We start from the raw sequence: 22435 nt of genomic DNA, 5'->3' as shown, positions 1-22435 counted from the left end.
GCTAAATTGTAAAGTTATTTACCCGTTAATAGTTCGATTCGAAAGACTATAGTTAATCATTTGAAGTATAGTTAGGACTTGTTTCCAACAGTCCTAGCACCTCTAAAGGTTTCTTGATGGTTCAATTTTTATTTATTTATTTATAATTCCTAATAAGGACAAGCTCTACTAAACTTATGTCAAAATTGCTTGGTCAAACAGATGGTGTTTGCCACCGAATGACCTTTAACACCAAGGATTAGCACGAACATTTTCTATTACTTAATAAGGCAATTTCTCACACTGTGCAGAAAATAAACAGGTCTTTCTATTTATATCTGTACGACAGTCGTCAATGGTGCTTTATCATATACGAATCATCGTGCCTTTAAGCCAAATTTAATCATTGTGTATAGAATGTATAGGTAAAAATTGAGAACACTGACCCTTTAAGTTCAGACGAAAGCTTTTTTACATATACGCATGTTTGATAATGGAATATCTATTTAAGATTTCACAGTGCATGAATTTTGCATAAAACGAACCTTTTATTTCGTTCACTGACAGACGGTCTATTTAAACTAGCTCGGATTAGACCCAGACACCAGTTTATTTTATAAATAGCCAAACGGACTGGACAAACATGGACATTCTGGGTTTAGTGGAAATAAACAACTGGATATTAACGCTTGTCTTGCTGTGCATTTCAGCTTTTCTGTAAGTCTCACAGCTTCAGGTATAATTTAATTTTTTTATTCAGAGATGCATTCCGTCACAATGATTGATTTTGTATATAAAATCTTACACAAATCTGTACCCTAGGAACTGGTCTCAGATGTATGATAGGGTAATACATTCACGGCTTCATATGGTTGAATTTAAATGCGTTTTGATGGGACTTTTTTTTTTAACAATCGAAACATCCTCAGCATTTTATGCAGGAACACTTTGGGTGAAAATGTGCGAAATACCAGGAAAAAACGGCGATAAACGTGAATAACGTGACCTCGTAACAAAAATAAATTTAAAATTTGCATCAGAATAGTTTATTTCATCAATATGTCAAGAATTAAATGCTACGCAAGAATATGTCGATAGATCAAGAATTCAATACGAATTATATTGATCTTATTCGTTCAAGAACATGAACTCGCTCCTATGTAAAACAAGTATTTGAGCGGATTGAAGATCTAATATAATTAGATTGGTCAATAATTCTAATATAATTTATGTAAATTGGGTCATATTGAATTAGAGAGAGGGTCATATGTTAATGACACCTTGTATCCAAATTGAGTGGTTTTGTCAGGTATTTCGCACATGTTATTCTAGATATTTTACAATTATTGCTGTTTTTGAGAGTAATGCGATGATTTAGACACCTGAGGATAACAATATTTACCGAGCCCGAAGGGCAAGGTGGCTAAATCATAGCTTTTACCAAAAATCAATAATTGCTTTATTATATGATTCAATGATTAAGCAATCCATGTCATCTTAACTTGTTCACATTTGTTGAAGTCCCCACCAAACATAATGAGAGAAACAGGGTTAAAATAAATATAACCACTTGTATTAATTTGGAATGTTTAAATCTTCTATAGGTGTAATGCAGAAAAAATAAATGTCAGACATGTATATAGGATCAATTTAAAAAAGGACTGGGCATTATAAGGAAATAAATTGACGAACTTACCTTAAAAATCTTGATAGCCCCCCCCCCCCCACACACACACACACCTCAAAAGAGGGAGAATTCTCCCAACTCAAAAAGTTTATTGGGGGAAGGTTAAGGTCTGTTAACGGGGGGAGCAGCCTTTCAAAAAACATTTTTATAATAAATTAAAAGTAATAATTTAAGTTCACAAAACATTGTGGGGATGACCCCCCCCCCCCCCCGCCCCCAGACACTAGGATTTTGCTAACTTGAGTCCCAGACTCAAGATTTCTGAGAAGGTTGCGTCCCAGCTAAATTTGATGCGTCCCAGAATAATTATGTTGAGTCCCAACTAAATTATTGCAGTATCCCTCCATCCAAACATCAATATAAATCTTTATCATTTTATCAGTTTGTTTACGCAATATTAATATATTCAAGTATATAAACTGGTAATGCATTAAAGCCATATTCTAAAATACACGCGTAATCAATTGCCATAAAAATTAACTTGGTATCTATAAAGCTAAAATTAACTGTTGCATAATCAACTAGTACCCGAAAGTTGACTGTATACAATCACAGGTGTCATACATGTGCAATGAGGCGTAACTAATCCTGTCGGTCGTCTGCACTGGGTGAAATTCACGAGATAATCAAGCCGCATTGTGTATACAAGCAGTAATTATGTCTTCTACATGTAGATAACACTCAAGATTCAAAAGTGTGTGTTTTTTTAAAAAAAAAAAAAGCTGCAGTGTGTTTACAGCTGTCGGAGTTTGGCATGCGACATTATTATGACTATGGACTAATAAACATGAAGTATATTAATTATGATCAATCCCTGTTTAAAAAAAGAAGAGAAATAAGTACAAGAAAAGTTATTTCTAGGACGAACTTTATGATAGTTACAGGAAGGTTTCGATTAAATATTTCATTGACAAATCCCAACATCTAAATTCCCCGTTTTTGAAATTACCCGAATTTTCTCGCTAACGAGGACGCGTCCGATGATGAGTCCACGGACGCATCGTTTTTATGAACCTTGCGTCCCAAGTAATTTTGCTGCGTCTAGGACGCAGATTCTTGCGTTAATGAGAACCCCTAAACCTAGATTCTGTGTGCCTGAATGTTATGTTCACCTGAGTAGAAGTTGGGTGCAAATGAAATAACTTTCCAAAACTAATTGTATCAATTTAGAATTTTCCTATCTATTTTTAGTAGCGTAGTACCTTTTCTACAATGTTGGATCCCAGCCAAACAGAGAGATGGGAATTATTTAATCATATAATAAATGTTTGATATTTCAAATATATAGATATCGAATCGCACAACCTGTGTATTGTCATGGTTGGTGTCTGGAAATACTTTTTTTTAAGGACTGGGGGCGTGAAACATTAAATGCCAGTATAAGACCGTGGAACTCCCACTAATGCAAACATAGGATTGAAATTATTTAGTTTTGGAAGTGAATCCACTTAATTGCTATTCGCAGATGCAAATAATACAGCATAAAATTAGTTGCAATTGAAATTCAGAGAGATTTTAAAGAATTAAATATATGAGTTTCGCATGTTTTTATTTAAAAATATGCTGTAAAAAATTCAGATCTGATTTGATTTCCAACCATTTGAAAATTTAAATTAATCTATTGATCTTCTGCATCAATCAATAAAATTCGATGTGGGAAAATAGCTAGGTAGGATTGAAAATCAACTTATAGAAACTAGAATTTCAATCAAATATGTTTTCATGGAGGTCATGCAGCGCTGAATTGCCAACTTAAAGCTGAACAAGACTCGTAAATAGGCATACCCATATTAGTTATCCTACCTCCAATATCAGCACTAGGGTATATCCTTCACATTCGTTACACCTGAATGCTTTCTTGTCATGGATTTTTGCGTGGAATACAGGTGTTCGTTTTGGCTATCTTACATTTACCTTTGTTTACATTTCATCGCAGTTTATGTGTATTTGTGTTTGTTTGTACTGCACTGATCGTGCAAATGACATAAGTTTCTTAGTAACTTTCTCTTCTGCTAAAAAAAGAAGCACACTGTTACTTTTGTTGCTACCAAGAGTTTTACAATTGCTATGTAGAATACTCCGGTGAAACTGATTACACTGAACGGAGACCAAGTGAACGGCTTAAATAGGGGCGTACAGATACCGAAATATGCAGAGGAATCTCTGTCTTTTACGAGTCGTGTTCAGCTTTAAGCTGCATATTGCCAATTTCCCCTGGTGTTATAGTCTCTGCATGAAATTTTTATCACTGCGTTTTCAAATTGCTACTGAAAACTGAATGTCTTCATCTTTGCAAGCAAAGGATTTTTAGTTTGCTATGCTCCCCACAAATCTTTGGCAAATTACGTCACTAAAATTGTAGCCAATATTTCATTCGTTCTAAACTAGACCCCTGGAACCAATGAAAAGATAGTCGTCATTTTGCATTACATCTAGTATATCAATTCAATTTATTTACACCACCATGATAAATCAAATTACAATACATTAGTGTATAAATGTAATAGTATATAGAAGATTTTTAATTTCCAGTTCCTGTACCAACTTATCATATACATCATATAAATCCTCTCTTCACCTCTTTTCTCGTCCTTTGATAAACCTTTTATTAATTTTTGTAGTTCTATTACTGTTACCAACTCCAATTCCGTGTTTACAATGAATACAGGGATGCAATATGAAAGCTGTTACTTGATTGGTTGGAATCTAGAGTTAAAATTTAGTACACCGAGAAGATTTTAATATTATCCACATTTTAAATTGGCATGATCTACCGAAGATTTGATTTTGAGCAAAGTCGCAAGCACCCTTGGCTTGCAGAGATGACCCTTCTTATGCCCCACTCGCTGTTGGCTTTCATAAAGAAAAAATCGAACATAAAATTAATGCACTTGAGCATGTTTCAAGTAGTTTAAGCTCAACTGAGCTGATCGCTCAAGTGAGTTTTTCTGATCGAAGTTTGACCATCGTCCGTCTGTCTGTCTGTTAGCTAACTTTTTACATATTCCACGTCTCCTCCAGAACCACTGAGGCAATTTCAACCAAAATTGGCACAGACCACCATTGGGTAAAGATTTTTTTTTAAATAACAGACCATGTCAAGGGGAGATAATTTGATCAGAAATTTAAAAGACTAATTTAGAATTGGGCCATTTGAAAATCTTTTCAAGAACCACTGAATCAGAAAACATACAACTTAAGTGAAAGCTTCCTGATATAATGTATATTTAGATTTCTTCAAACCATCCCCCCCCCCCCCCCCTCGGGTAGGATGGGATCACAGTGGTGATAAGACTTTTACATGGACATATTAAGGGGAAAATCTTTTAAAATCTTCTTCTTAAGAATGTATCAACAACATGACGACCATGATTAATCAAATTAAAATGCAAACCCGGGTTTAGGTTTATGGCCAGAATAAATGGTTAAAGTTTTACATGGGAATGTATAAGAAAAAAAATCTTTATAACTCTCAATAACAGCACGTACCTGATTAGTAAGGTGAGCGTTTTGGCCCAATGGCCTTTTGTTTCAATAATTGATTGTAAAGGTACATCTACATACTTCTGTAGGGATAAACCATCAAAACGTTGACAGTATAATTTCATTTCACTGTAACACATTATAAGAGATGGTTATTGAATACATAAATCATAGGTGTTTTAAAAATAAATGATGTAGAATACGTATGTTTACTTTTCTGTCGTTTTTCTTTTTGCTTTGTGTGTTTATTTTCAATATAAGTACCTCTCAATCAGCTGGTAACTTTGTTCAGATATTATCAAATATCGAAATAGTTCGTGAATCAATTATTAGAAATTGGTCATATTATCTCATATTCCTCTGTTATATAGTACGTTTGATTGCGTAAAATTACACCTTCATCAAAATTCAAGCGAATGTTTTAAATAAGCCATCAAAACATAAATAAATAAATATGTTAAATCACTTGGTGAGATGTTGGACCAGTCGGTTAGATGAAATATGAAGATAACGAACAGTATTCAATCTCGAAAGTCCAACGAAACGATACACATTTAGAGCAGAGCAAACACGGACCTCAAAATTTAGAGGTGGGATCGGGTGCCATTGAGGAGTGAGCATCCCCTACCGACCGGCCACACCAGCCGTGCGCTCCCTGTCATGATCGGGGAAAAAATCGGAAAAATCCGTAGACAGTTCAGTGTATAAGTAATGGCCTAAAACAAGATGTACCACTTAATTTGCATATGTTCATATCCCCAGCTTAAATCAGGCGGGATCATCCGACACAAATAAACAAGCTATATTTAATTTCTTTTCAATGTCTTCCAACAGTTTCGTAAATTGTATAACAAAACATTTATTGACTGGGTATTCTTTACCAACTGTTGCCTTCGCCTAACGACCTCATGAAAACAGCTTTATTCCCGGATCCGACAACTCACACATTGCCCTCGAAACCAGTCAATAAATGTATATTGTTGAAGGTCTTTAAATTTACAATGAAAGAATTCGAGGTAAGTAATGCAGCTGGATAAAATTAATGACATAATGGTTCTTTAATTATAGATACTCCCGATGGAAGCACAGTTTATTTAAACAGTATGGAATTCCTGGCCCTTCACCCACCCCGTTTTTCGGCGTCGCTCTCAAATATAACCGAAAGGTAAGATTTACTAGGGAGTATTGACCACGAAATGCAAGTTGCATCATTAACTAATTTTAGTGGGAACAACGCAAGGGCGTGAGAAAGGGAAGTTGCGAAGAGAAGGGAGGTGAAGTATACAGGGGAGGGGCATTGTTCTTGGATTGTTCCTACATATCGCATTCCAATGTCGCTCTTTGTATCTGTCGCTGTCACCCTCGCCTTATTTCCTTATGTTGTCAACTATTTTGCTTTTCAGCCTAAGAGCGAAGGAGCGTGTAACCTGTTTCGAGTATACCTTAGATTAATTGCATATTAGTTGAAATATCACTCTCTTCAGTTGAATAAATGCACACAAAAAAGTTGTTTTTTTTTCAATTCCGATTTAATCTTATGAAAAAACGTATCCCCAGGGGCCACGATTTGAACAAGTATGAATTTGCACTCCATTGAGATACTTGCATATTAATATGACTACTATGGCTGGAGGGTTCATTCGAAGAGGTTTTATTTTTTTTTCAGGTACATTTTCATGTTCAAGTTTGATCACATATTATCTGCTCTAATTGAGGATACTTGCATAGTAATAAGAATGGATCAGGAGTCCTTTAGATGTTTACCTATAGTTTCCTATGTAAAATTATATCCCCTGTTGTGGCCTCATCCTAACCCCCGAAACATCGATGCAAAAAACTTGAATATGAAGATCATATAATCATGTTAATTTATCATGACCCTATATTCTTTTTAGACTTTTTCCTAAATATCCCCATGTAAATATTTGATTTCTAGTTTGGCCTACTGTGCCCCTCCCCCTTTCGGGGCCTTAATTTAAACAAACTTGACTATTTCAAATTTGAACAATTTTTTTTACAGAAAAAAGCGAATAGGACGCAGACTGTTTGCCCTCTCCCTATGACTATGCATCATATAAATTTACATGTTAAGGTTGTACAAAAAAACCGATGAAATCTGATTAATAATTTAATTCATTTCTTTTAAAACACACCAGAAGAAAAGAATAAAATCTTAATAATGTCAATAATCAATGATGTTTGTAAGAAAAATAATAAGCTATGACATGTTTTCGTCATATTTTGTAAGAAATTACAAACATCCTATACACTGGTCAATGGGAAACATACATTTTAGAATGTGTTTATGCCATCTACAAGCGATATGACCGTCTGTTATTAAATGCAAAGTAAATTCTGAATCATAATCATAGCAGAGACCTGATATTTGGACAAATTTATAAGGAGTCACCATTCTTTATTTTTAATAAAGGTCAAGGTCATATTAAGAGATCAAAGGTCAGATACTGCGCCGTCATATATTGATTCTTCTATTTAAAAAAATTGCAAAGAATTTTTTGTATCACAAAATTATCTGAAATCGCTGGTTCAATTTTTCTCAATTTAACATACATCAATCTGGGTTTCATTTCAATCATTCTGTTGATTTTTTGTAAAAATTGAATTATACATTTTCTCTTACGAGATCTTTTAAAGTGTAGCATATTTACATGTGAATTTGCAATTCCTATGTAAATTATGTCTTATTTTTACATCACATTGGACTCAGATATACCAGTATCAATATACATTTTACTGAAATTCTGCAACAAAAAAGTTTTACCTTTTTAAACAGCATCGTACAAGATTGTGATAGATCGATTGGTAATTTTGAATAATGCACATTTTAAGTCGAAATCTGAGGGTGTCTCTCAAGAAAGCTTGGCTGAATTGACCCAATGATACTGCGAAAGTGAAAAGTTTACAGTGTATACATAGACGACACACACACATCCTGCTCACTGGATCGAAGTCAGAAAAGGAGTCGGTTGTGCAAATTCTCTGAACATGTTGATTCGTCTTGCATAATTTCCAAAATTTCTTAAATAAGTGATTTCTCAATTTTATATCTGATAATTTTATCATCATTCTTGTGTTTTCTGTATGTTGTTTTACACAATGTGAGAATAAATTGAATTGAATATTTGTAGAAGATTTAAATTACGACAGTTTTTTGTATGTAAAATTACACTTTAAAATAGTAATGATAAATTCTGCAAATTTAAATTACCAATTACCTGCACAGATTCTACAAGAACAAGGTATGGTAACGCCGAATCTGGCCCTTATTTGATGTATAAATTAGAACACGGTTAAAATTGGGATAGTTTGTAGTTAAGAATTTAATATGGTGCATGTTTTAAAACCAGCACTAATTTTTGATTCAAAGCTTACATGGAGACCACAAGAGGGTGCAGAAGTGGGACATTTTCCCGAATTTCCTCAATTCTGGTGAAATTTCATCAAAGTTTGAGATACTTTTCGCTGCCGTAAACATAGACCACAAGCTTGCCTATCTGAGATTTGTATTTATAAGATGCATCTGATACTAGTGTATGAAATATATAAATTTGGTAGATAGACAAGCTTGTGCTCTATGTTTTCTGAAACAAAATGTTCTTAAAATCGATGAAAATTTGCATAAAAATGAGAAAATTCGGAAATTGACATATTTTCTGACCTTCCTGTGACCACTGTGTATCCCATAACTTAGAACCAATACTCATTTTGTGGCAGGGGTGACAACAGGTTTTTATTGATAAACTGTTGTATCATTCTAAAAGACACCCCAAACCAGGGGCCAAAAAGGGATCTAAGCCTATCTTGTTCTTTCTCATATCTGAGTATGTCGCCATATTGTTGTGCCCGTCTTACATAAAGTCTTTGTTAAATAAATATTTCCATCGCACAATTTACAAAATCTGATATGAGAAACTTACCATTTTTTTAAATCTTAATTTTTAGGGTTTGGCAGTCACAGACCAGGAAATGGTTAAGACGTACGGTAGTGTAATCGGGTGAGTATCCTGACCCGAGTATCATCTCTCTCTCCCTCTTGTTTTCATTCTAAAGAGGGTACTTTTGACCCCCCCCCCACAAAAAAAAAATCGACAATTTTTCATTCATTGCGTCGTTTGTTATCTTAAATGCTTTAAACAATTTATTTTGAGGTCAATTATTTACTTGAAAAACCCTACATTGTATCGGATATTAGTTTTTGAATTGTTGTTGATTAGCTCGTGATCAAAATTTTTTTGTGTGATGTTTCAATAACGCATATATATGTGTACATATGACTCTATAAAAATTGAAAAGCTATAAAAAGCAATGTAACTTAAATGTATAATATGGATAGACAATCTTCATATCTTTCCTTGAAGCTAATTTTTCTAAACAATTTGAATAAATTATCCATGTAAAAAGCTTATTTCTTTTAGAGTATACATGGGACACTCACCCCTGCTTCTGGTGTCAAATCCAGACACAATTAAAGAAATAATGATTAAGGACTTCTCGAGAACTCCAAACAGACCAGTAAGTGTGCCGATCTAATATTATAGAATGGGTTTATACTACCTATTCCCACATTTGGAAAATCAGGTAGAAAAGGGTAAAATTCTATGTGGGGATAGGTGGAATACTTGTGTATACAAATAATTAATTGTATAAACATATAATTACTGTATAAACAGTGATTAATTAACTCCCGTTGCAATGGAGGACAGGTAAATTGGCTTTTTGATTGTTAATCTCATTTTAACTAATATTTGAAAGAAAAGCAATTAATTAATATCAGTTACTTAATGGAAAATCACAATGCATAAGCCCTTATTATGTAGGACGAATTCTATGTATGGAGCACAGAATATAAATAAAAGCACTAAATCCATATTAAAATGCACATTTATAATATATTGCAGTGCATTAAATCATATTTTTTTTCTAACACCTATTTATTTTGTTTTAAATTTTTTAAGTTTATTAATTTTACTACCTTGAACTGTACAAAATGCAGGTAAATCAAGGAGGGATGTAATCAACTTTAAGTGCTAGAAAAAACAAGATGTGTTTGTGAAACACTGATGCCCCCGTATGGCAACTTATAGCAAAGGTTAAACTTTCTCAAATGCAAATCATATATGTTGGTACCCAAAGTAAGGTCTTGTCTCAAGGAATATACCTGTGAAATATGAAAGCCCTAGCAGCAACCATTGAATAGATATGGAAAAGGTTAAAGTTTTTCAAAAGTATGTCAAACATCAAATGGTCAAAAATAATGATGCCCAAGGAAAGGCCTTCTCACAAGAAATATACAGGTGAAATATGAAAGCCGAAGCACCAATCGTTCAAAAATTATGACCAAGGTTAAAGTTTTTCAAAATTAGGTCAAACTCCAAGGTCAAGGTCAATGGATTACAATTGTATCAAAAGGAAGGTCTTGTCACAAGGATTACATATGTGAAGTATGAAAGCCCTAGCACCAATGGTTCAAAAGTTATGGCCAAGTTTAAAGTTTTCAAAAAGTAGGTCAAACTCCAAGGTCAAACGGTCAAAGTTGTAGGTATCCAAAAGAAGGTCTTGTCACAAGTGTTAAATATGTGAAGTATGATAGCCTTAGCACCAACCGTTCAAAAGTTATGGCCAAGGATAAAGTTTTTCAAAAGTAGGTCAAGCTCCAAGGTCAAAGGGTCAGAGTTGTTGATATCCAAAGGAAGATCTTGTCCCAAGGATTACATATGTGAAGTATGAAAGCCCTAGCACCAATTTTTCAAAAGTTATGGCCCTGGTTAAAGTTGGGTAAAATTTTGCAAACTGGGTCAAACTCCAAGGTCAAAAAGTGAAATATGGTTGCACCCAAAGAGAGGCCTTGTCACAAGGAATACACATGTGAAATATGAAAGCCATAGCTCCAACCAATCTTAAGTTATGGGCAAGGTTAAAGTTTTTGCAGACAGACAGACAGACAGACGGACGGACAGGGCAAAAACTATATACCCCCGAATCTTCGATACGGGGGCATAAAAATTAACTAGGAAAACATCTATTGTCATAAAAATTAGCTATGAAAACAACTATTGTCATTTGCAAATGGGAATAGGTGGAATTGAGATTTATGAAAAGAGGGAATAGGTGGAATTGATAGGTGGAAGCCACCAGCACATGTTCACTGACAGTCACTAGAAATTACGATCTGTGCGATATACAATTTGATTCCACCGTATATGTTTTATTTTTTACAGAGTATATTCGGTTTCTTTGTCTATATTTAGATTCATGCTAAAAGGGGGTAGCTATTTTTCATGGGAGTGTGTAAAATAAGCATTGTAGTATAGCCACTAACGATATAAAATCCACTAATGATACAGTCTAGCACTATGGATGACTTTGTATCCACTAACGAGATTTCTGTATCATATATCAACAGCCGTGTTAATAATGAATCAGATACAACATCCATTTATTGAGTGTCAATTAAAGGGGCTTGTACACGGATTTGAAGTCAATAATTTCCCAGATTTTCTTTAAAATAACATGATTTACATGTTTCTTGAGCGTTTCAGACCTTAATACTATAAAAGCGCATTTAAAAATCTTCTCGTACGTGAGATTTTTAAAACTACGAATTTTAGGACGCGTTTGATTGCCACACATCTGGCACTTATACTCAGTTTAATCTTTTCTTATTATTGAAGAAAAGAAGAAAATTTGTCATGTATGTATGAAAAATATTAAAACTTTAATATAGAAAACTCAGAGTAGAAATGTTAGAAAGAAAAAGAAACTCAATAACTTTGACAGTTTGTGTTCTGTGAAGTGTGCTGAGTTAGCAAATTGAACACAACCGGTAAAAAGTAAACATTAACAATAACAGATCTCGTCCCCATACAAACACAGATGTATGGTTGAACGATATGAAGAATGTCGGTGTCATTGAATCTTAAGAATGTGCATGTAAGTTCAATTCCTTAAAATGAAGTATAAGGGAAGAAATTTGAAATATTATGCAAAAACAGCAATGCAACTGTGTCAAGGCCCCTTCAAGGTTCAACATCACTATGTTCATTATTTAGTATAAATGAAATCATTATAGAATGCATATAATTTCATTATACATCATAGGGCAAAATTTTAAAAAATGGCCTTTCAACTTGAAAATTTTATAACTTTAAAGAATAACAGTTACTTATTCCAGTGAGAGTAATGTCTCTTATCAGAGGGTCAGTAAGAGTTATCACTCTTATCAGAGGGTCAATGAGAGTTATGTCTCTTATCAGAGGGTCAGTATACCACCTTAAAATGATATTGTTAATAAGTGTTTCAATTCTGTTGTTGTTCAGTTTATCTGAAAGACTTCTCTTTATAGAACTTATAGATAAACATTGTTAAGTACCTTTCAAGTTCTGACGATATCTAAACACTTATCTGATCAGAATATTTTTTTCTATTAACAGAAGACGTTTTTGCCAACAAATGAGATGAATCACAGCTTGATAAATACGGACAATGACCACTGGCGATTTCTTCGGAATACCCTTCTTCCCACTTTTTCCTCAGGCAAAATGAGAATGGTAAGTCGTCGTTATATATTTATATACTCATTTTTCCCTGAATCTAAAAGGAAAGATACGTTCATATGATGAATGGACATGTGAATTGAAAACAATTTATCCCAATTTAATCACAGGTGGGCAAGGAAAGGATATACTTCCTCCCACTATATGAATATAGACTTCCGAAGATATTCTACTATTTTTCATACACTACATTTATAGAAATTACTTATAATGGATTCTTAAGTTCAAAACACCCCTCCACTATTTTTGAAGAAGTCTTTTGCTGTTTATTATTTTATTTATGAAAATTGTCCTTCAATGGCCCCTTCGTGTTTGTTGCAGCATGGTCAACACATCAACCCCCTATTTTATTTTGATAAAAATTACTGAATTGGGAAGGGCCCTCGCCCCCAACAAAGTTTTTTTTTGAGTTTTGATTTGTAATCATTTTTCGCCTCTTCAAGACCCCGTCCCCTTTAAAAAAAAGCCTATACATGTCTGGTGGCATTGTGGGTCGGGGGGGGGGGGCGTGTGTTTGTGTGAGGGAGGGAAGGAGAATAGAATAGAAGCACCTTCGCAGTTTTAATTTATTATCATTCTTTTGGCTCCTCAAGACCCTCCCCCCCTTTTGAAAAAAAAACTGTGTTACATGTCTTGTGGCATTGGGGAGGGCGGATGTGGTAGGAGAATAGAATAGAAGCACCTGCGACTTTAACTCCCTTCACTAATGTTAACAGCATTTGGTTAAAAGTATGATTACAATATTATTTTATAATCTTATTATCAAAATGCTTCCATGGGAAAAAAGCAGATAAAGATTTGAAGTTCCAATTGTAGATGGAACCATTATTTAAAGCAAAGTACCAACAGTTACTGGAGAATCTCAATAATAAAGTGAAAACTGGAAAACCGATAGAGTTTAAAGAGTGAGTACATTAAGCAGCTAACATAGAAACTAAAATCTGATTACACGCAATATCCTAATATTAACACCAAACTTTTCCAGGAGTTCATAAAATGTAATGATATGAAAACTTAAGTGTATACGTCAAATATAAATATAGCAACATACATTTGATCGAGGTTTATTTTCTGAAGAGTATTCGGTGCCTACACAATAGATGTTATAGCCTCCACTGGATTTGGTGTCGACATTGATTCGCAGAAAAATCCCGAGAGTGATTTTGTCAGACATGCTAAAACATTCTTCAATATTTCATTCAGTCCACTGTTGTTATTAATTTGTAAGTAAGATATTTCATTACAAGGGCATTACTCAATAAAAGCAAATAATCATTTTTTAAATGGTGAAACTCATGAAACATCTGTACAAAATGATTATTTACATCAAATTGTATGGATTTCTCTAAATCTCATGTATTTGAATGGCTATAATTTTATTTTTAGTGATGTTTCCAAAATTTGATGCTGTGTTGGACTGGTTTGGGAAGTCCCCTTTGAATCCAATTGAACCTATGGCGTTCTTCAGAAATGTTACCAACCAAGCCATTGGTCTCCGAAAAGATGACAACGAGGTACACGTAACATTTACAATACACTCATTTTTTCTTAAACTAGACTGATTGTTTATTTTATTGTTAAAGTTCGTCACCCCTCTGTCCTCTCAAGTAATGTTTTGCTTTAATGTTAATGATTTTCTAAAAGAACTCTGAATAATAATTGAAATGCAAACCATTTCAGCAAACCATGCGGTGCAACATTTGGCAGATATCGCCTTTTAACTTGACAGCTTAAGAAGAACAATAGTCTTTAATCCCATTGAGAGTTATCTCTCTTTGTCAGGGGGTCAGTGAACCTTAAGGATGCAAAACATGTGTAATAACTCCTATATAGAATATCAGAATATAAAAATACTGTCTTTATCTTGGTAGAAACGCAGAGACCTGCTGCAGATGATGTTGAATGCACACCATGATACTGACGTCAACGATAATGAAGTGAAACAGAATTACGAAGAGGCTGAAAAATGGAATACAAGAGGTATACAATAGAACCAGTCCATTTAGCTGCAGAGCTGTTACTCTCTGGGACAGAAAATTCGGACAGATATTCCTTAGTAAGATTCAATATTGTTAAAATCAACTTCCTCCTCAAGGGTAAGCTATCTCTGGTATGTCTTTCCGAATTTTCTGTCCAATTCAGTTACAACTGTGCAGTTACACTCCATTGAAATAAAACTTTAGTCAATGATGCTTATTCCGTCAAAGTGATATACATGTTAATGAAGAGAACAATTAATCTTTAGGATTAATGCTTTGATTACAGAGTAAGAGGGTGTTTTTGAACACCAAAGAAGAACAAGAAAATTTATTAGCTAAAACATATAGCCGGAAACGTGCATGGTCAGATTAACCATGGGTTTTCGACGATATAGATAAAATTGAGGGGTGAAAAGTTGTTGCGATCGATAAAACCAATTTATCAATTTCCAGGATTATCGATGGAGGAAGTTCTGGGAAATTCGATTCTGTTCATGTTGGTCGGGTATGACACCACCTCTAATGCTCTCACTTTTGCCTCATACAATCTCGCAACAAACCCGGAATGTCAAGAGAAAGTGATTGACGAGATCGACACCGTTCTTGGGATGGTTAGCTGACTATGTTTCATTACATTAATTAAAAAGAAATATTTATGTTTATTAATACCATATCTGCAAAGCGTAATGCTCTACATAAGTCAGGGTGGGGATGGCATGGAGTGCAGCCAGAAAAAGTTAAAAACTACGACAAGGAAAAAAAAAATTGCACAAACTCGACAAACTATTATTAAGGGGAAAATCTATGGGAGGGGGGTTATGTTTTCAACAAAAAGGTGGGGGTCATGGAAATTAATAGCGAAAGTATTCTCGGAAAGAAGTCTCACCTATCCCCTCCCCCGATACTAGGTGCCTGTAATGTCAGTTAAATTCTGGATGATATAAAATAATTTTTGGAATTAAAGTTTAACATCAATAAAAACCTAAAGTCACTTTAAATTTTGAAATCATAGGAAGCTGTTTTGCATCATGTCCAAGTGATTTTAACTTTAAAAAAGAGGCTCATGAGCCACATTGATCATATGAACACTTCGTCTACGATAAAATCTTATTATAACTGTTTCAACCTGGGAAGGGGGATGATTTGAACAAAGTTGCATCTGCACTACCTCAGGATGCACTTGTATTAATATCACTCATCATGGCTTTGCTGTTCTTTTATTCCTCTATATTCCAGTGTATAACTTTGACCCCCTGTTGTGGCCTCCTAACCCCCTCCCCCCTCCAGATCATGATTTGAACAAACTTGAATCTATACTACCTAATGTTTGCTTCTGTATGAATATGACCAATGAAGGCTTTGCTGTTCTTGAGATGATGATTTTTCAAGATTTTTCCTATAAATTTCTAATACTATGTAAAACTTTGATTACCCTGCCCTACCCCTGGGGGTCATGAATTGAACAATCTTGAATCTTCACTACCCGAAGATGCTTTGATCCACATTAATATGACCAATTATGGCTTTGCTGTTCTTGAGAAGAAGATTTTTTTTTTTTAAAAATTCCCATATATTCCTGAGTATAACTTTTATTGCACATTGTGGCCACACCCCACAGGCACTTGAGGTTTTAAATCTTTCTCTTTATTGATAAAAATATCCCCATACTATAATAATAACAACAGTATGGGGATATTTTTATCATTAAAGAGAAAGATTTAAAACGTCAAGGGCCTGTGCCACACCATACCCCATGAGATCATGATTTGAATAAACTTGAATCTATACATGTCAGAAAGCTTTCACATAAGTTTCATTTTTTCTCAAGTGATTCTTAAAAAGAAAATTTCAAATGACCTCACAAAAGTTTCATTATTTCTTAATTATCTCCCCCTTGGAAGAGGGTGTGACCCTTCATTTGAACAAATTTGAATCCCCTTTATCCAAGAATACTCTGAGCTAAGTTTGGTTGAAACTGGATATTGTAAAAAATTTAAAACAACGACAACGACAGATTACGGACAAAGTTTGATCAGAAAAGCTCACTCTAGCCTTCGGCTCAGGTGAGCTAATATTGAAGACATACAAACATCCTCACAGTACCAGATGGATGTAAAATGGTATATATAACTACTATGACATTTACTTGAATATTTTTCTTTTTATGCCCCCGTATCGAAGATTCGGGGGTATATAGTTTTTGCCCTGTCCGTCCGTCTATCTCTTTGCCTGCTTGTCTGCAAAAACTTTAACCTTGCCCATAACTTTTGATTGGTTGGAGCTATTGATTTCATATTTCACATGTGTATTCCTTGTGGCAAGACCTTTCTTTGGGTACCACCATATTTGACCTTTTGACCTTGGAGTTTGACCCAGTTTTGCAAAATTTTACCCAACATTAACATTGGCCATATCTTTTGAACAATTGGTGCTAGGGCTTTCATACTTCACATGTGTAATCGTTGTGACCAGACGTTCCTTCGTATACAAACATCTTGGACCTTTTGACCTTGACCTAGGAGTTTGACCTACTTTTGAAAAACTTGAACCTTGGTCATAACTGAACGATTGGTGCTTCAGCTTTCATATTTCACCTGTGTATTTCTTGGGAGAAGGCCTTTCCTTGGGTACCATTAATTTTGACCATTTGACCTTGACCTTGATGTTTGACATACGTTTGAAAAAAAAAAAAAAACTTTAACCTTTTCCATATCTATTCAATGGTTGCTGCTAGGGCTTTCATATTTCACGGATATATTCCTTGAGACAAAACCTTACTTTGGGTAACAACATATTTGATTTGCATTTGAGAAAGTTTAACCTTTGCTTTAATTGCCATACGGGGGCATCAGTGTTTCACAAACACATCTTGTTTTAATATTAATTATGTGTTTTGTTTATGTCCAATTACTTGTTCTGTATTATGTCATTACAATAACATTATTTTAACATCATGTGATTATTTACCTGTATCTGGACGTTGACAGGAGTGTCCTAATTATGACAACGTACAGAAACTGGACTACCTGGACAGAGTGTTCTGTGAGACACTGAGACTGTACCCTTCAGCTGCCAGGTATCACAATATAGATTCATCATTACTAATATCAATACAAACAGGTTGTATTAAATTTTTTTATTATGTGTAGTAGAGACAAGACACATTAAAAACAATATCGAGTTAGGGAGAGGGTATTCTTTGATACTTCATTATTTATTTCAACGAAAATTTGTGAGAAAATGGGGAGGGGGCATTTATTTTTACTCTTTTTGCTAGTAATTTTCTTAAGGGTAATACTGGGGGGGGGGGAGAGAAAAAAATGAGATGGACTGTAGAGTAAGAAAATAAAGCTTGACTGTGTAATGCATTTTGTGAAAATTTGACGCCAGAAATATTTTAGTACCTAAAGTCATGGTTTGCTGTATTTTTTTTATTTTTTGTGTTACAAAATAAATAAAACATAACTTTTAATGAATAGTTTTTTACCTGGAATATTCTTTCGTTCAACTATTTTATCACTGTGACGTCAGTTTTTCTCACGCAATTTAATAAATGCAAGAAATTTATTATAGTTTCTGTACGAAAAACAAAGTGGAATATGATATACATTATTTGATGGAACATAGATACATATATGATTAAACTTAGCACCTACTTCTGCATTACAGAACTAGCCGACTTGCTGAGAAGGACGTCGTTATTGAGAACTACACAATTCCCAAGGGCACCGATATTTCTTTCCCCATATACAGCATACACAGGGACTCCAAGTACTGGGAGGATCCCGAGAAGTTTGACCCAGACAGGCGAGGAAACAGATCTATATAAAAACCATTCTTTTATAATTCGATGTCGACGAATTTAAAAATAAATGATGAATTGAATAAACAAGAGGCCCAAGGGCCATAAGGGTCACCTGCGTATAATACCACAATTTAGAGCATCCAAGTATAACCTGAAACTGATAGATGAAGCTGCGTTACCTAAGAGAAAGAGAAATAAGAATATCAGGATCAACGAAATACTTAGTCTTGTACTTATACGTTCTACTTGCCCACATTTATCACTACCACCGAGCAAACTATCAGTCTGACTAAAGCCAGCTCCTACTATTTCACTTCGTTCGATAATGATGCATGTATCCAATACAAATGAAAAAGTAGTTTAATCATTATTTCCAATATTTAAAATCATAAAATTGGGACGTTAAACAATAAACAAAAAATATTTTATTTAATCCCATATTTTTTTTCTCTCACGTTGGCCTCTTTTGGTCTTTAAAAAACATTTAATAAGATGAGTTATTTTTGTCTCCTTTTTATTAGCTCACCTGAGCCGAAGGCTCTAGTGAGCTTTTCTGATCACATTTTGTCCGTCGTCCGTCTGTCCGTCTGTCTGCCTGTCCGTCTGTCCGTCTGTCCGTACGTCTGTAAACTTTTCACATTTTCGACTTCTTCTCCAGAACCACTGGGCCAATTTCAACCAAACTTGCCACAAAGCATCCTTGGGTTAAGGGGATTCAAGTTTGTTCAAATGAAGGGCCACACCCTCTTTCAAGGGGAGATAATTAAGAATTAGTAAAAATTTGGTGGTATCTTTTAAAAATCTTCTTCTCAAGAACCACTGGGCTGTAAAAGTTGAAACTATGTGAGACCTTCATTACATAGTGTAGATTCAAGTTTGTTCAAATCATGACCTCCGGGGGTAGGGTGGGGCCACATGGGGGATCAAAGTTTTACATAGGAATATATAGGAATAAATCTTTAAAAATCTTCTCCTCAAGAACAACTACGCCACGATTAGTCATATTGATATGGAAGCATCCTCAGGTAGTTCAAAATCCAAGCCTCCCCCCCCCTTTTAAACTGTTCAATACTGAAGTGATTTGTGCTTTTTCCTAGCCATTGTGCTTAGGTGAGCGATGTGGCCCACGGGACCTCTTGTTTACTATTATTTAAGTCTACCTGATCATTCAAAACTATGAAAGTACCCTTTGTATGGGGGCCATATGCATGGATTTTACAACTGTGGTAGAGGGCTTAATAATTATAACAATCATGATAGTCTGACTGTTTGATGTCCAGGAGTAAAGAAGAAGAATTTTTAAAGATAGAACTGATTTTTTTTTGTTTTAACCCCACTCCTAAGGCCCCAGGGGGGGCAAGAACCATGGAATTCACAATTTTGTTCCCCTTTACTCATAGATGCAATATGCCAAAGATGGTTAAAATCGGTTCAACAGTTCAAGAAAAGAACCCGAAAATATTAAAATGTTAACGCACGATGGACGACATATGACCTCACCGACGGACGAAAACAGATACAATAGGTCAACTGAGTGCAAGACTCATGTGACCTAAAAAGTGGAAAAAGAGCTAGCTTCACTTCATGCATAAAATGGCACTGTCCTTATACCAATTAATTGACTATCACCCTAGCCTTTGTCTATGCAAAATAAAGTAGATGCTTTGTGCAGTCGTTTCCCATAACAAAGTTTCTTTTGAGGGTTCTGGTATTGGAAAACAGGATTTGTAAATTTGCAATGATCTTGAATTTTGCAGAAAACGGGTATATTTGAGTACCTTCAGCAAATAATTAAAAATGAGCATACTCCTTGATCTAAGAAATAAAACATTTTATAATCTTCAGAAATAGATCTTTCATTTATAATTGCATATTTTTGATCAGAGGTCGTGGTCTTTGTTAAATATTGAAAAATACTTAAACTTATGGCCATTTTTAAAGGAATTTTCAGGAGATAGAAAAAATACCCATTTCGTGATGTCATAATGCATTGACTAAAGAGAAAATTACGTCATTTACAATAGATAAACAGCCCCCATGAGTCCGAGTGATATTTGATACAATGTCGGCCAAAACTTAACTGTTTTGGTTTTTAGAAATTCACAGGGCTGAAAAGGTCTAAATGAACCTTGCTCCTACCCTCGAATGAATTTTATTTTGAATAAAGCCTTGAAATATTTTAATACCCCTGCAAACGAAGTTTGAAGGGCAAATAGGAATCTTTTTGTCCGTTTCTATCCCTGCAATTGTACTTGATACAAAGACTGCTTATGTCTTTAGGATGTATTTTGACCTTGTGACAAGTTCAAAGTCACTGGCAAAAAAGTGTATAATTCATGCCAGGAACAAAGCTCTATAGCAAAGAAACATTGGAAGTTGATAATTGAGGCAAAGATTGCTTATGATTTAAGATTCTGTCATGATCTTGATCAAAGGTCATTTGGGCAAGCCCAATGTCAGTTGCAGAAAGACTTCAAAGATTAAATGTAAGCTTAGGGTATTCCATAATTTTGACCTAACATCAATTTGGCAAGGTCAAGGTCACTAGCAGAGGGTAAAATTCATGTCCGGTCCATAGTTTTCTAATAAAGAAACATTGCAAGTTCACACAAAGAAGGTATTTCATTTTCATGAAACAAGGTCATTTTGGCAAGCTTTGAAAAAAATGTAGTTGGGCACCTAAAAAAAAAATTAGGAACGGGAGGTTTAATTTTGCGAGCTTGCTCAAAGTACTCAAGCTATACTAAATCATAAGTATCAAAGCAAATAATTTTTATTCTAAATTACAGCTGCTTAATACATTGATTGTAAATGCTACGTATATATGCAGTAGTTTTTCATGATTCTGCAAAGTTTTTCAAACATGAATTTTAATCTACTTTTTTTTCAAGGTTTACTCCGGAAAACAAAGCTAAGAGACATCCTTATGCCTATCTCCCGTTTGGACATGGACCGCGCAGCTGCATAGGCATGCGCCTCGCCCAGGTGGAGATGAAGTTTGCAATGACCTACATTCTTCAACATTACAGATTCAAAACTTGTGCGGAAACAGAGGTAGAGACTTTATATACAATGGTCTACCATGAATATGGAATCAATTCCAACCAAAAAAATATGATATTCTTTATTGTCTTGCATCAGAGACATATATATATGTCTATATTTATATATATATATATATATATATATATATATATATATATATATATATATATATATATATATATATATATATATATATATATATATATATATATATATATATATATATATATATAAAATCTATGTCTCTGCTTGCATTAAATACTGACAGTAATGTAGCTTGGGAGGTTTATTCTTTGTCGAAAACATTTTTTACGCGTACGGGTGGAAATTTTCTTTAGGTGTGTACAATTTGCATGTATATGTACAGTGTAATATATCAATTAAAGTGTTCATACTCTCTTAAACCCTTTTCTAACGAACAAATTTCAACAATTAAGTCAAATTTAATTTTGATATTAATTATCAATTTTCAGATTCCACTGATGATATCCAAAGCAGGACTACTAAAGCCAGAAAATGGTGTCAAACTACTGCTGGAACCCAGAGCTTGAACATCAGAAACGTTCATATTCCTACAGTAAATAGCAAACATAAGTGTGTCTTAAAACGGATAAAAGTATATCTTGTATACTTTACAATACTAGTACATGTTTCATATAAATAGAACATTTCTTTTTAGCAACACGCCTATGCAATACTTTTACTGCGGAAGTATTTGTACATAAAATGATGCTGTATTTTTTCTAAGTATTTTAAATGTTTAGCATTCAAACTATATAGCCAAAGGTTCCTATGAAGATAATAAAAAGTGAAAAGTTTAACATTATTATATAGTTTTATACTTTAATATACTTATATGTAGCATAGTGATGAAAAAATAAAC

At 34.2% G+C, this 22435-nt stretch overlaps 1 protein-coding gene across 1 annotated transcript; it reads left to right on the top strand.

Moving 5' to 3' along the window:
- The first annotated feature begins 552 nt into the window (after window positions 1-552).
- On the top strand, window positions 553-22432 carry LOC133194129 (cytochrome P450 3A11-like). The gene is made up of 14 exons (XM_061330104.1): window positions 553-696; window positions 6218-6314; window positions 9113-9165; window positions 9586-9682; window positions 12601-12717; window positions 13540-13628; window positions 13801-13946; window positions 14110-14237; window positions 14595-14703; window positions 15156-15313; window positions 17690-17778; window positions 18372-18509; window positions 21399-21561; window positions 22026-22432. The coding sequence occupies exons 1-14, from the start codon at window positions 623-625 to the stop codon at window positions 22101-22103; spliced, it is 1536 nt and encodes a 511-aa protein (XP_061186088.1). The 5' UTR covers window positions 553-622; the 3' UTR covers window positions 22104-22432.
- Window positions 22433-22435: the final 3 nt, after the last annotated feature.

Source organism: Saccostrea echinata, unplaced genomic scaffold, assembly GCF_033153115.1.
Source record: "Saccostrea echinata isolate AGI-Se365-2 ecotype Australia unplaced genomic scaffold, CSIRO_AGI_Sech_v1 ptg000028l, whole genome shotgun sequence".
Lineage (NCBI taxonomy): Eukaryota > Metazoa > Mollusca > Bivalvia > Ostreida > Ostreidae > Saccostrea > Saccostrea echinata.
The sequence above is the reverse complement of the archived record's forward strand: the minus strand, read 5'-3'. Positions and strand labels throughout refer to the sequence as shown.

What these genes read in the sequence shown, in the direction of transcription:
- LOC133194129 (XM_061330104.1), top strand. Translation starts at nt 623, where the DNA reads ATGGACATTCTGGGTTTAGTGGAAATAAACAACTGGATATTAACGCTT. An exon ending in TCCGAAAAGATGACAACGAG is followed by an intron (nt 14,238 to 14,594) that starts GTACACGTAACA and finishes TTATCTTGGTAG; the next exon opens with AAACGCAGAGACCTGCTGCA. An exon ending in AAACTTGTGCGGAAACAGAG is followed by an intron (nt 21,562 to 22,025) that starts GTAGAGACTTTA and finishes ATCAATTTTCAG; the next exon opens with ATTCCACTGATGATATCCAA.